Genomic DNA, 14135 nt, shown 5'->3' with positions numbered 1-14135 from the left:
ATAAATCCATAAAATGTGGTCAACAAATTCCACCAAAATACCAGAAACGACGTCACATTATATATTTTTTAATATCTTCACTCTTTGCATGAAAAACATCCACGAGTCTTCAGTTTATAGGTTAATTTCATTTTTTTTTTAAACAGCCAGGTATCATAGTTTTTAGCATCCAGTATTCAAAAAAGAAGAAAATTTGAACATGTTGAGGGTTATTTTCAGATTAATAAACAAACATGCTGATCTAACAAGTATTTAAGGCAGCAGGACGGTGGATGAGTCATAGTGAACTACAACTAGAGGCGAGAAATATAATATAGGAAAATGCCATCAAGATAAATACTGAGATGTTTTGCAGAATTTTAGAGCAGCGTGTGACTGGAATACATAATACTTGCCTAAAGACATGAACTGCACTATAAAGTTTGATGGCAGATGTATCTGAGAGCTCATAAACCAACATCTGTTGGTTTCTTGTTTCTCTGTGGTTCGTCACATGGTCCATTTAATGGCTGACTGGTTACAGCTCCATCCAGCTGCAACCAGCAGCTTTTTTCTGCAGCTGTTGATGACAGCTGTCTGAAATAAGCTCGTAAGACCAGACTAATATTTTTTTTGTGTGGATGAAACTTCTTCCAATGAGTTCCTACCTCCACCAGAAGCAGGACTCGCCATAGACGCTTCGCCCTCCTCTCCTGAGACTCCTTTGGTGGGGCTGGTAACCCCGGCTTTGCTGCCCTCCTGCGGTGGGATGATGAATGTCGTGGAGCCAGTGGGCGTCGGGGTCGGCGTTGCAGTATCCGTGGCATCCGCGTTGTTCACGTGGCTGTCGTCCTCTGGGGTCAGACCGTTGTCTGTCTCCCAGCTGTCGCTCTCGTCCTCCCACTCCTCGGTCGACAGAACGCTGCTCGTTTCTTCCACCGAGTCGTAGTCCGTCTCCTCGATCTCCGATTCCACGTTGTAGAGGTGCTGCAAGAGCGATCGGGGGTCAGAAACAAACGTTTCACCTGCGATTACGCAGACATCACAATGAGCTTCAATTGCTTACCTGTGGCAGGACAATGGTCCTCGAATTGTCTGCCCACACCACCTCTACTTTGCTGCTTACATCCACCCTGTACACCTGACCGACTGACGTCTGAAAGGAGGCAAATATAGGGACGATTATCAGCAACAATACAATATGAAGACTAAGAGGGACAAAAGTGCAGCAGCTAGTGTGTGAAGTACTGCCTAAAAAGCCTTTTTAGGATTTGATATTGACTTTTCCCCACGGAGAGGTGCAAAAGAAGCAAACTGTTTCGAGGCTGGGAATCAGTAGAGGTTCACTCCATGTAAAAATCACCCAAATCTGAAAAGAAATTTCCACCTGACCTCCTCAGAATCAGCCGTTACGATTTTTCTGTATAACAACTTGATGAATGAAGCCCTGAAGGCCCTCACCTTACAAAGAAGGTGGGCTTAACATGTGGACTTGATTTGTCTGGATTTGAGTTCTCATAACCTTTACAGTCCAGGAAAAAGACACGCGTCATTTTCATGACTCTTAAAAAAAACAAAAAAAACAAAACAAAACTGAGTGTTTCGTGTGTTGGGCGGTCGGTCGCATCACTTTACCTCATTTTCACAGTCGTTCTGTCCGTTTTCCGAGTTCCATATTCTGATGACGATGTCGGTCGTGCGGAAGTGAAAGTCCGGATGATCAGCGATGTCGTAGACACTGACATCCTCCTCCAAACCGATGACCTAAACAACACAGAAACAAACGTTTATGGCCTGTTTCTCCTCGTACCTCTGTCGCCCACAAACATTCAAACATTAAAGCTTGTGATTTTCACAAGCTTTAAATCACAATCGCTGTTTTTCCTCCTGACTGACCTCCACGTCGTCACTGGTGGAGTTCAGTTTGATCCATTTCACCACACACGTTCTGCCTTTGTGATCGCCAGACTGGATCATGCCGTACACCCCGGGGTCCTGCAGCGCTTGGGCTGAGGTGAGCACACATGCATAGCTTAGAGATCAAAGTAAACTCTGTAAAACACAAATATCTGTACTTTTTGGATTCCCGTTTTAAAGAATATTATGATGTGAAGTTAACCTCTATGGATTCTACATAAAAACATTTTCATTTGCCGAATGGCACTACCGTACATGACTGTAACATCACCATTGTGATGTAAATCCCGGTGTATTCAGTCCATTTTACAGAGACGCTTTGGCACAGTTACAGAAAATGACCTACATACTGCAGGTACTAAGTGGCAGAGAGGCCCATACACAAAAATACCCACCAATCTGAGATCAAATCTGAGATAAAAGCTTTTCCTTACGTCGTTTATCTACTACAAAGTCGCCGGGGCAAAACTCGTGGCTGTCCAGGTGCTGGATGGGGTAGAGGTCGTTCGATCGGATCCCCTTCTCCACCCGGCCGTCCTTCCACATCACATCAGCCGTGGTATTCGTGGATACGACTTCCACTGCCACTCTGCAAAAAAAAAAAAAAAAAAAAAAAAAAAAAAAAAGAAGAAAAAGACAGCAGATGACTTTTATCCTGCTTCACTGCCATCCGTCTGGTCCTGCTGCATCCATTGTGATAACAGTGTGCAGTACAAAAGTGGAACACTCTTACACTTAACCTCAAATGCAGCGTGTGAGCAGAGTATGAGTGTGTCTGTGTGGTTGAGGAAATGACACCATTACTGAAAGACTTGACGAATCGAGTCGCAAACCCTTAGACAAATGAGAGCTGGATGGACAGACATGCAGTCAAAGCGAGAGATGGCAGGTCTTTCCGAGAAAGCAGCTGCAAATTTAACAGGAACAGGTGTCATTCCCACTCTTACAGACAACTCTAAAAACATAAACAGTGGACTGCTAACTCTGGTGACAAACAGAAGAAACTAGATGGAATTTACTCTCGTGTGCCGGCGTTTGTGATTTTAACCCACCGGTCTCCGGGCTTGAATTCGCGGGAGAACTTTGTCCTCTTCTTCTTGTGCTTCCTCTTCAGGTTGCGGATGGAGAGCGGGATGCTCTTCTTGCGGTTGGTTCCCAGACCGCCGCTCTGAGAGGAGGCTGTGGAGCTCGCTGATGACGTTAAAGAGCTGCAGCGAGGGAAACAAGTTCTTTATGCAAATGCAATTTTCTGTGTATTAAGCATGCAAAAACTCATTTTTCCCCTCAGTCAGGCTGTGCAGTATTAGGTTTACTGAGTGATGTCTTTGGTCTGAACTGTAATAAAATGATGAGAAACAAAGTGGGTCCAGTGTTGAACAATAAATTTATGCGCTCAACACATACAGGAAACATTTTAGACACAACTGTGCAACAGATCTGCAATAAATCCCACATTTATGAAGCTTTTAAGCTCCACGTGATGTTGAAGTCACATTTAGAGCAGTTTTTCCTGCTCAAATTTCCACTTTGGACTGTTTACTCACACGCGCATACAGCACTTTATTTTGTGCACTCTAAGCATTTAGTCTTCATGTCCATGACCAATTTAGAGTCACCAATTAACCCAACATGCATGTCCTGGGACCGTCTTTGGTTCGAGACACGATGATTCAGCTGAACTGTTACTTTCTCTAAACCAGGCTTTAGTCTCTCTGGTTTCCAACAAAACACATTTACATCCCTTTCAGTTTAATATAATACCGAGTTAAAATGTGTAGAGCTGTCCGATATCTCACTTTCCCCAGAATCTCACACTTACGCTGTGTTTTCATATCTTTGTGGGGACATAATTGACATAATGCTTTTTCTAGCCACTTAGCCTAAACCTACCCATAACCTTATTGCAACCCTGACACTGAAACCACATTTTGAGTCTCAAAATGCCTTCAAACTCGTGGGACCTGGATTTTGTCCCCATAAGGGCTGTTGGTCCCACAAGCATAGTAAACTTACAATTTTTGGTCCCCACAAAGATATGTAAACACACACACACACACACACACGACTGATTTTAATTAACAAGCAGCTCAGCTGTATTAATGATGTACACTGAACCTAAACATCTGCCGGGCATCTCAGCTGATTAATTACAATAAGCAGAATAATTAGCAGCAACTCTGACATAACAGAAAGCTGACTTTTTATTTCCTAATGCAAAAAAAACCCCCTCTGTAACCTCCGTAATCTAACTGAACCACTCACGAGGATCATCACAAATATATATTAAAAGCGTTTCCTACTGTCAACCTAATTCTCCTCCATTTAGTTTTAGACCAAAATGGTAAGCCCTCACTTATGTTTTCAAAAAAAAATTAAATATCACACGAATTAACTATGAATTTTAAAATTATTTACATCTACAAAGAAGCGGTTTGTATAGATGTTTGTTTTAAAAGCACAGAAATAAAAGATGAAAAAAAAAAAAAAAGACATCGTTGAGATTCTACCAAACCATAACACAGAATTCATTCAAACATGCCTTACATTATAAATGATACTTTTCTTATTATTAAAGGAAACTGACAAGGATTGTGTCAAGTTTTTAATTTCTTAAATTTGAATAAAAATGACTCAAAGCTATAATAAATTATATTAGAGCATTTTAGAATTGCTTATAGATAAATTAGACAGCATAAATGTTTTTGTAAAGGGTAATAACTAGGACCCTGACCTGGTGTCGTCGGTTTCCTCTGCAGCCTCGTCATCAGCGTCCTGCTCGCCGTGTTCAGCCGAGGCGTCGTTCTGCGAGTCCGGAGCGTTCTGAACGGGAACCGCGGGACCGTTGTTGTTGTTGGGATGATTCGAGTCGGTCTGTTCAGATCTGTGCTCGCCTACAGGGAGAAACAAAGTAAAAAAATAAATAAATTTAAAAAAGGATTATTTACATTCATCCAGTCAAAAGGAAAAATCATCAAAATTCTATTTGAGAAAGAATTTAATTAGCAACAAAGAAGTTATGGTTCTGTAAACCAGGTGAGGCTCTATAGTACAAAACCTGGTTATTTATATACGCTAGAATTGTATATAAGAGCCACTGGAAATAAACAATATAAGGAGGTGGGGAGATTATAGACTCAAGAATATTCTCCTTAAAAAAATGTTTTTTTAAATTAAAAGGGACTGAATCCTTCCACCTCTTAAAGTTCTCTGAATCTGATCTCTTTTTGATACATGCTGTATTACTGGGTGTGTGTTTTATGATCTTCTGGATGTTTTGGCACCTTGTAATTCGGCGTTCTCTGTCTTCTTCCCAGAATCCTTCTTGAACATCCTTTTCAACTGCGCACACGCACACACACACACACACACACACACACACACACACACACACACACACACACACACACACACACAAGCAGTGAGATAGAGCAAAGGCTTGAAGATGATCAAAGAGTGTTTTTAGGTGCTATCAGTCCTTCTAACACTGAGTGTTAACAAACATTCGAGAGCAACACTCTGAAAATACACCAGCATCAGAGATCGTCCCCGCTCTTGTGTAAAGCAGCTGGTTTAAGGTGCTAATGTGCTCCTCTGGGGAAAAAAATAGCTCTTTACAGAAGGAAACAACCAATTAAGAACACATGAAAAGACCAGTGCAAGTTTATCCACACCTTTCTGGCAACAGGGTCTTCAGGCAAAACAGGGGCGCCCTCAGGTCCATCACAGGTGATGCGTGTGGCATCACCTTTGGCCGGGAATACGTAGAGGGCCCTCTCTCCCAGCTGCCTCTGGGTGTGGTCGTAGTAGCCCAGACGCCTCACCCTAAATCCAAACGGGAGAATGACTTTAACTTAAAATCTAAACGATATCAATACACGATGCAAACTGCACCCAATAAGCAACGGTAACAAGAGCAGCTTGTGTACGGAGGCAGACGTAGCTGCAGTGGGCACGTGTGGATGAGTCACTGCACTGACCTGCAGAGGTTTTCCTGTGTGATGGTGGAGGCAGGCGGATAAACGCTGTCAGAACCTTTGGGCGAGTAGCTCTTGGTGATCCACGTCACTTTCAGCTCCACCACCTTCACCTGAAGGAAGCAAGATGACATCCAAGTGAGTGTTTACATTCATGAAGAAGTACATTTACACATAGACTCCAATTCATTAAAAACAACTGAACGTGTTAATTAAAAGAATATTGTTCCATCTGCCTGAATTCATCTCTCGAGTGATCGCTAGCTTTCGCTGTAAAAGTAAATAAACATTTTAATTACAAAAAAATCCCCAAAAGGCTTAAATTAAGATAAATAATTCACTTAATGGTTTTACTGTTTCTTCCCATTTTTTTAGAAAGGGCCCCAGGTGGTCCAACAGCTGTTGGTGTGATTAAAATCAAAGAGCATTTTCTTATTTTATACAGAAGGGAAGAATTCAAAATGTTCATCCAAAGATTTTAATTTAAATTCAGTCGCTTATTATTCAAAGGAGAAAAGTTTCAAGGCATAACAAACTTATATAATAACCAACGAACCCTAAACGAGTTGCTTTCCATCTCACATAATGTGGCTGCTGCATAAAAGAAAAGATTGCGTACCTCTTCTACCACCACCCTGAACTTGCACTTCCTGCTGAGCACAGGTTTGACCCCTGACAGCCACTGGACATTGGAGAAAACTTTGGCGGGACCAATCAGGACCTGTCCCGGGTAAAAGCCGTACGCCTCGTCAAAGAACAGACCCTGGATCCCAAAAACAACAAGAACGTCACAAAACCAAGAAGTGAGAGCGCAACATAACAAAGATACAAGTACATGTATGAAGCTTCATCAATGTAACTTTTATTAAACACACAATGCCAAGTACATTTTTAATTTGTTTTTCTTGAAGCTGCACAAAACCGTGAGGAAAGAAAAAAAGTCAGCAATGGGATGAATGATCTATACTTCATAATGATGCTCATCAGGGAAAGACTAAAACTTTGGGCCTCTGAAAGCGCAGACCCTCTCATCCTCATCATCTTTCCTGGAAATGCCAGCATTAGTACAGTGGGGCAAAAAAGTATTTAGTCAGCCACCGATTGTGCAAGTTCCCCCACCTAAAATGATGACAGAGGTCAGTAATTTGCACCAGAGGTACACTTCAACTGTGAGAGACAGAATGTGAAAAACAAAATCCATGAATCCACATGGTAGGATTTGTAAATAATTTATTCGTAAATCAGGGTGGAAAATAAGTATTTGGTCAATAACAAAAATACAACTCAGTACTTTGTAACATAACCTTTGTTGGCAATAACAGAGGTCAAATGTTTACTATAGGTCTTTACCAGGTTTGCACACACAGTAGCTGGTATTTTGGCCCATTCCTCCATGCAGATCTTCTCGAGAGCAGTGATGTTTTGGGGCTGTCGCCGAGCAACACGAACTTTCAACTCCCGCCACAGATTTTCTATGGGGTTGAGGTCTGGAGACTGGCTAGGCCACTCCAGGACTTTCAAATGCTTCTTACGGAGCCACTCCTTTGTTGCCCGGGCGGTGTGTTTTGGATCATTGTCATGTTGGAAGACCCAGCCTCGTTTCATCTTCAAAGTTCTCACTGATGGAAGGAGGTTTTGGCTCAAAATCTCACGATACATGGCCTCATTCATTCTGTCCTTAACACGGATCAGTCGTCCTGTCCCCTTGGCAGAAAAACAGCCCCATAGCATGATGTGTCCACCCCCATGCTTCACAGTAGGTATGGTGTTCTTGGGATGCAACTCAGTATTCTTCTTCCTCCAAACACGACGAGTTGAGTTTATACCAAAAAGTTCTACTTTGGTTTCATCTGACCACATGACATTCTCCCAATCCTCTGCTGTATCATCCATGTGCTCTCTGGCAAACTTCAGACGGGCCTGGACATGCACTGGCTTCAGCAGCGGAGCACGTCTGGCACTGTGGGATTTGATTCCCTGCCGTTGTAGTGTGTTACTGATGGTGACCTTTGTTACTTTGGTCCCAGCTCTCTGCAGGTCATTCACCAGGTCCCCCCGTGTGGTTCTGGGATCTTTGCTCACCGTTCTCATGATCATTTTGACCCCACGGGATGAGATCTTGCGTGGAGCCCCAGATCGAGGGAGATTATCAGTGGTCTTGTATGTCTTCCATTTTCTGATGATTGCTCCCACAGTTGATTTTTTCACACCAAGCTGCTTGCCTATTGTAGATTCACTCTTCCCAGTCTGGTGCAGGTCTACAATACTTTTCCTGGTGTCCTTCGAAAGCTCTTTGGTCTTGGCCATGGCGGAGTTTGGAGTCTGACTGTTTGAGGCTGTGGACAGGTGTCTTTTATACAGATGATGAGTTCAAACAGGTGCCATTCATACAGGTAACGAGTGGGGGACAGAAAAGCTTCTTACAGAAGACGTTACAGGTCTGTGAGAGCCAGAGATTTTCCTTGTTTGAGGTGACCAAATACTTATTTTCCACCCTAATTTATGAATAAATTCTTTACAAATCCTACCATGTGGATTCATGGATTTTGTTTTTCACATTCTGTCTCTCACAGTTGAAGTGTACCTCTGGTGCAAATTACTGACCTCTGTCATCATTTTAAGTGGGGGAACTTGCACAATCGGTGGCTGACTAAATACTTTTTTGCCCCACTGTATGTGCTGCTTTTATGTGTGCTTCTTTTATCTCAAACATAACCCTCCACAGAGCAGTTTGGACCTGCGGCACCTTCGTGTCAGGGTAAGCCCGGGATTAAATCTGAAGTTATCTACTAAGCCTAAAATTCTGCTCCATAGTACAGGCTCCTGGACACCTGAAGCTGAGGACTGATCCTCAAATAACAGCGAGCACCAGAAGAAATAAAATACAAAGACGGGAGCAGCACGAGTGGAGAGGGACAGCATTATCAGAGCATGTTCAAACTTAATTTTAACAATTTCACACACAAAAAAAAAATAAATGGTGAACAGACAGCTGTCACTTAAATTTCAGCCTCTGTGGGGGCTATGACCTCTGAGCAGCAGCCGGGACAACACACGAACAAAGCGAATGTACCTGAAGTGACAGATCAGAGCCGGTGGCTACGTACCGAATCACTGACGTGTGGACAGACATCATAAAGCTTGGCACCGTCTTCCACGCTCATGGAGCACCTGGAGGGAGCGAGACGAGACATTCACTGGATGTGGCACCGATCGACGTACGTTCACGCGATCCAACAGACCGTCACATGGTCACAGTACACACTGCCTGCACACGCACGCACGCTTGCTTTACCTGGCTCCATTGGACAGCTTGAGGATGATGTGATTGGTCAGGTCGTACACTTTCCCCAGCCAGAAGTCGTAGGCGATGTAGTCGCCGTACATGAAAGACTGAAAGCAACAACAGCAGGAGCACATCAGCTTCACACTGTGTCAGAGAATTAACTTATGAAGGGCTTTTGCTTCTCGACTCGACTACATTCTGCTCCTCGGTGTAACCTGACTGCTTAAGAGAAACTGAATATAGTAAATGTATCTAAAATCCAACAATATGAGGACAACTTTGGATAACAACATCCAATTACATCATTTTGTGTCCATCGTTTACTCAAACGTAACAAAAGGTGCATTTAATCCTCTTAATGACTGATGCCAGAAATGATCTTTAGAGTAGTTTCCATCCACATTTGTTGATATTCATCTGGGTTTTCCTGCACATACAAACATTTGTCTTCCACCAAAGATGTTCTGGCCTTTCAATAAAGGAAAAATCACTTTTAAAATGTGCTTTCAATCCCTTTAAATTTCCTTAAGATAGGGTTTAATTTACTCAACAATTACTCATAAAAACAAGAAAAACATTCTTTTAAATCAATGAAAACCTCTGGGCAGCTGTGGCATAAACCTTACATTGGTTAGTGGTCTTATAAGCTTGAAAAACACTGTATATTTGGACCAATCAGAGTTAAATGTATGGTCACCCCCTCAAAGGCACAGTTTGAGGTAACGAAATCTGATTTAAATGTCAAAGTATTAGAATTTATTTCTGCACTTCAGTGCTTAAATTTCTGCAATGTGCGCGGACGGTGACCTTTTTAAGAAGATCGCCTCGTTAGCACTTGTTGTGGGAAGTGAGTGACTCTCTGCTGTCCCTGTGAAGTGCAGCTGACAGGACAGCAGTGATTATGTTACTGAAATCAGCTGTAAGGTTTGTAGACGAATCCAACAGTCGGTAAAACAGCTACAGGAGTGCTGTGCACCGCATTTGATCTCAGAAAAGGAAATAAAGACTAAACCCATGCAGTGCTGTGAAAGCATCTGTGTGTGAGAGCAAAGGCTAGTTAGCAGCTATGAGCCAGACTCACACTGTGAGTTCCAGCTTAGCGTTTTCCATTCAGTTTAACATCAGTTTGTTTCCAGAGCTGGTTTGCTCCTGTCGGCCTGTTTAAAAATGTTTCCTTTTAATGCCGTTTCTATTCATGTGTGTGTTTTCTTATTAATATGTTACAGGTCCTATTAGGAAGATGCTTAGAACAGCAGAGATACTGGAGAGATACTCCACTCTAAGAAGGTCAAATGTCAAACTTTTGCACCACTGTTTCCATCAGGTCGGACGTGTGGATGAATCTGACTGAAGACTAAAACTAAACACACTTCCTGCATTTTTATTATAAAAAGATTTGTAGGTGCATAAAATGCTTTTAATAATAATAATAATAATAATAATAATAACAACACACACATACCGGTTAGTGTGAAAAAGAGCTTTTTTCTTACTCCTCAAATGCGGCTGATGTAAAACACATTTAAGGTGGTCGTGCATGCTTTATATCTTTATGTGTTACATAATTCAAAGGTGTGTAAACATCACGCGAGAGGTCTCAAACAGGACTTTTATTTCACTGGTCTCAGCATTTCCACTTTCACTGTTGTAAATAAATTCAGTCCGATTTCTACTTCCTGAGACTCGAGCTCTTGCTCTTTTTAATTTCTCCCAGCTAACTGGGATTAGTCAAACCTGGTAAGTATCGTTTCTGAAAGTAATTATTTTTAGTTTGTTATAGGCTTGCTTAAGAGCCTAACACAGCAGAGGCAAGTATAAAGTGCAGAAAAGCCAAAATGCAATGTCCCCATATGAAGCTACAGAGTCTCTAGAGGTCAATTTAGGAAAGTTGTTCTGACCAGGACCACCTTCCCTGTTATTAGAAGCCTTTGCTTGCAGTAAGAAAAGCAGTTAACTTGAGTAAAGTATAGATTATTTATATAGGACTGTTTAAGGCAAGAACGTGTCACTGAGTGCTTAAGTTGAATTCTCCTCACGTCAAACATCCACAAACGTTAAAAGAAAGCAAAGCAGAGAAACTAATTTAGCTTAAAGCAAAGCAGGGCAGAGGTTCTCACGCTGAACTGAATCTTAGTAAATTTGGTCTTTCGGCTCATCTTCTTACCCAGATGTGCTGCAGGTCTTTGCTGTTGACTGGATACAGAACGCAGTTGGTTCCAACTAATTTCACTGCACACTCGATGTTCATGTTGGTCACGGAGCCACACTGGTTATCCTGAAACACAACAGAGGCGCACATCAGCCTGTTAGCACCTCAGACCTTTTAGGAGTTTTTTGCATGCACAAGACCTCGCACTGTGAAGAAAACCTCAGAGCTTAATGTTTCATTTGTATTCAGACTGCGTGTTACACGAGGTAAGAGTCTCCTTTCAGTCCTCTACACGAGCAGACCTGCAGTAATATTCGGGTCATGCCTGATGCAGCAAATGAAACAGAGTGATGAACAGTGACGTGACTATCAGAGGGAAAACGAGAGAGCGGCGCAGACAGAGAGAAGGTGAAAGAGTTCCAAACAGGCGGAGGGCCGCACTCACATTAGAGTTGTTTCTTCGCACGAAGTCTCTGATGACGATCGATCGATCTTCAAGTTTTAACTGCAAGAGAAAGAGCAAACGGTTTGAGAAAATGGTGGCTAACGCAGCTGAGTGACTTCATGGTTAAGACATCTCAATGCTCACAGAAGCTGCTGAGTGTGTGACACTGAAATTGGATCATCATCTTCTTATAATAACCCTTACAGCAGAGGAGAACGCTGCACATCAATAACTCTAATGGAGCCTGGACACAGAGCTGGAAATTAACCAGCAATGAAATCTATTTGCACTCGGACCATAAGAGCGCTACTTATGCAATTTGTCACACGGGCATCCCGTCCTCACCCACACGACCACTCAGCAGAGCTGCAACGCCCTCTGAGAGCAGATAAACGACTCTGCTGTCCAAACAAAGAGACGCATTTCACTGAGCCGGCCAGCAGGAGTGTTTATTCAGCACCGGACGAGTCAGCAAACACAATTTCACTTTCAATTGCTAATCAAAACACTGAAATAAAAGAATACAGATCCAGTAAAACTGAAATGGTTTGTGGATAGTCTGAGGGGCGGACAAAGTCACAGCTTGCAGCGATCGGAGAGGGCAGAAAACAGAAGCTGTTGGACTAAACTTGGCATCGGATCAACTCTCAGAGGGAAACATTGTTCCTGTGAACTGAATTCTGCTGTGTCACGCCATGCCTGTGCGCAGGAATCCAGACTGAAAACAGGCCTGCAGTAAATTAATTAAAAAACTAAACAAAAACATGCCTGCTGTAATGAACAATGGCTGAGCAGCAGCTATAGAGAGTTTCAATGCTTTTTGGATGCCAACACACAGATGGTTTATAATTAATGCTTAGAGAACAACATTAAAAAACGATCAGCAGGTAAACGGCATAAAACGCACTCCTCATGTTCTACCAGGAGTGTGAGCTCCCCGTTATCAGACTGATTTACAGCCCGCGTCCAAATTCAGTTTCCATGATAGATATACACCTTCTCTGTTCACACATGGGTTTTTCTTTAGAGAGGATACGTTTTAAAACGTTTTTAAAAATCCATTAACTGCTGGCCTGATCTCCAAATATGACTAGATCATGTACACAAACTACATAAAGGATGTCAAATTAATTTGACATCATGGGCAACATGAGCTGAAGTGGCCTGGACTACTGAAGACTGCCCTTTCTGCCCATGTAAAGAAGTTTTGCTGCGTATTTAACCCCTGAGATGTCTTAATGATGTCTTCATTTCAACTGTACATCGCAGTTTTTCTCCTTGATAAAGGAATAGACCCTGCCCTTTACTGTGGATTTTATTTCACTTATATGGATATCTTGGTTTCTCCTTTAAAAAAAAAAAAAAAACCCAAAAAAACAAACAAACACCAAAAACAACTCCGGCTCACATCCTTGCTGTGCATTTCCTTCACCTTTAAACCACAGCATGCAGGACTTCATGGGTTCATACATGAAACAGATGAAACACCAGTGAACAGCTAGTTTAGTTCAAGGTCATACAGGGAGTGCAGAATTATTAGGCAAATGAGTATTTTGTCCACATCATCCTCTTCATGCATGTTGTCTTACTCCAAGCTGTGTAGCTCGAAAGCCTACTACCAATTAAGCATATTAGGTGATGTGCATCTCTGTAATGAGAAGGGGTGTGGTCTAATGACATCAACACCCTATATCAGGTGTGCATAATTATTAGGCAACGTCCTTTCCTTTAGCAAAATGGGTCAAAAGAAGGACTTGACAGGCTCAGAAAAGTCTAAAATAGTGAGATATCTTGCAGAGGGATGCAGCAGTCTCAAAATTGCAAAGCTTCTGAAGCGTGATCATCGAGCAATCAAGCGTTTCATTCAAAATAGTCAACAGGGTCGCAAGAAGCGTGTGGAAAAACCAAGGCGCAAAATAACTGCCCATGAACTGAGAAAAGTCAAGCGTGCAGCTGCCAAGATGCCACTTGCCACCAGTTTGGCCATATTTCAGAGCTGCAACATCACTGGAGTGCCCAAAAGCACAAGGTGTGCAATACTCAGAGACATGGCCAAGGTAAGAAAGGCTGAAAGACGACCACCACTGAACAAGACACACAAGCTGAAACGTCAAGACTGGGCCAAGAAATATCTCAACACTGGTTTTTCTAAGGTTTTATGGACTGATGAAATGAGAGTGAGTCTTGATGGGCCAGATGGATGGGCCCGTGGCTGGATTGGTAAAGGGCAGAGAGCTCCAGTCCGACTCAGACGCCAGCAAGGTGGAGGTGGAGTACTGGTTTGGGCTGGTATCATCAAAGATGAGCTTGTGGGGCCTTTTCGGGTTGAGGATGGAGTCAAGCTCGACTCCCAGTCCTACTGCCAGTTTCTGGAAGACACCTTCT

At 42.6% G+C, this 14135-nt stretch overlaps 1 protein-coding gene across 1 annotated transcript in view; it reads right to left on the bottom strand.

Annotated features, from left to right (window-relative positions):
* The window catches only part of ube2o (ubiquitin-conjugating enzyme E2O), a 45503-nt gene that overhangs the window by 5841 nt on the left and 25527 nt on the right, over positions 1 to 14135 (bottom strand). The window contains exons 2-16 of the mRNA XM_080880455.1: positions 11751 to 11810; positions 11321 to 11431; positions 9166 to 9263; positions 8978 to 9041; positions 6490 to 6633; positions 5874 to 5983; positions 5568 to 5718; positions 5178 to 5235; positions 4628 to 4787; positions 2949 to 3104; positions 2331 to 2485; positions 1876 to 1988; positions 1615 to 1743; positions 1046 to 1135; positions 648 to 966 (exon numbers count right to left, since the gene is read on the bottom strand). Of these exons, the coding sequence (XP_080736581.1) occupies positions 648 to 966; positions 1046 to 1135; positions 1615 to 1743; positions 1876 to 1988; positions 2331 to 2485; positions 2949 to 3104; positions 4628 to 4787; positions 5178 to 5235; positions 5568 to 5718; positions 5874 to 5983; positions 6490 to 6633; positions 8978 to 9041; positions 9166 to 9263; positions 11321 to 11431; positions 11751 to 11810 (1918 nt within the window). The remainder of the gene's footprint in view (positions 1 to 647; positions 967 to 1045; positions 1136 to 1614; positions 1744 to 1875; positions 1989 to 2330; positions 2486 to 2948; positions 3105 to 4627; positions 4788 to 5177; positions 5236 to 5567; positions 5719 to 5873; positions 5984 to 6489; positions 6634 to 8977; positions 9042 to 9165; positions 9264 to 11320; positions 11432 to 11750; positions 11811 to 14135) is intronic.

This window comes from Rhamphochromis sp. 'chilingali' (assembly GCF_963969265.1).
Source record: "Rhamphochromis sp. 'chilingali' genome assembly, chromosome: 4".
Taxonomy (NCBI): domain Eukaryota; kingdom Metazoa; phylum Chordata; class Actinopteri; order Cichliformes; family Cichlidae; genus Rhamphochromis; species Rhamphochromis sp. 'chilingali'.
The sequence above is the reverse complement of the archived record's forward strand: the minus strand, read 5'-3'. Positions and strand labels throughout refer to the sequence as shown.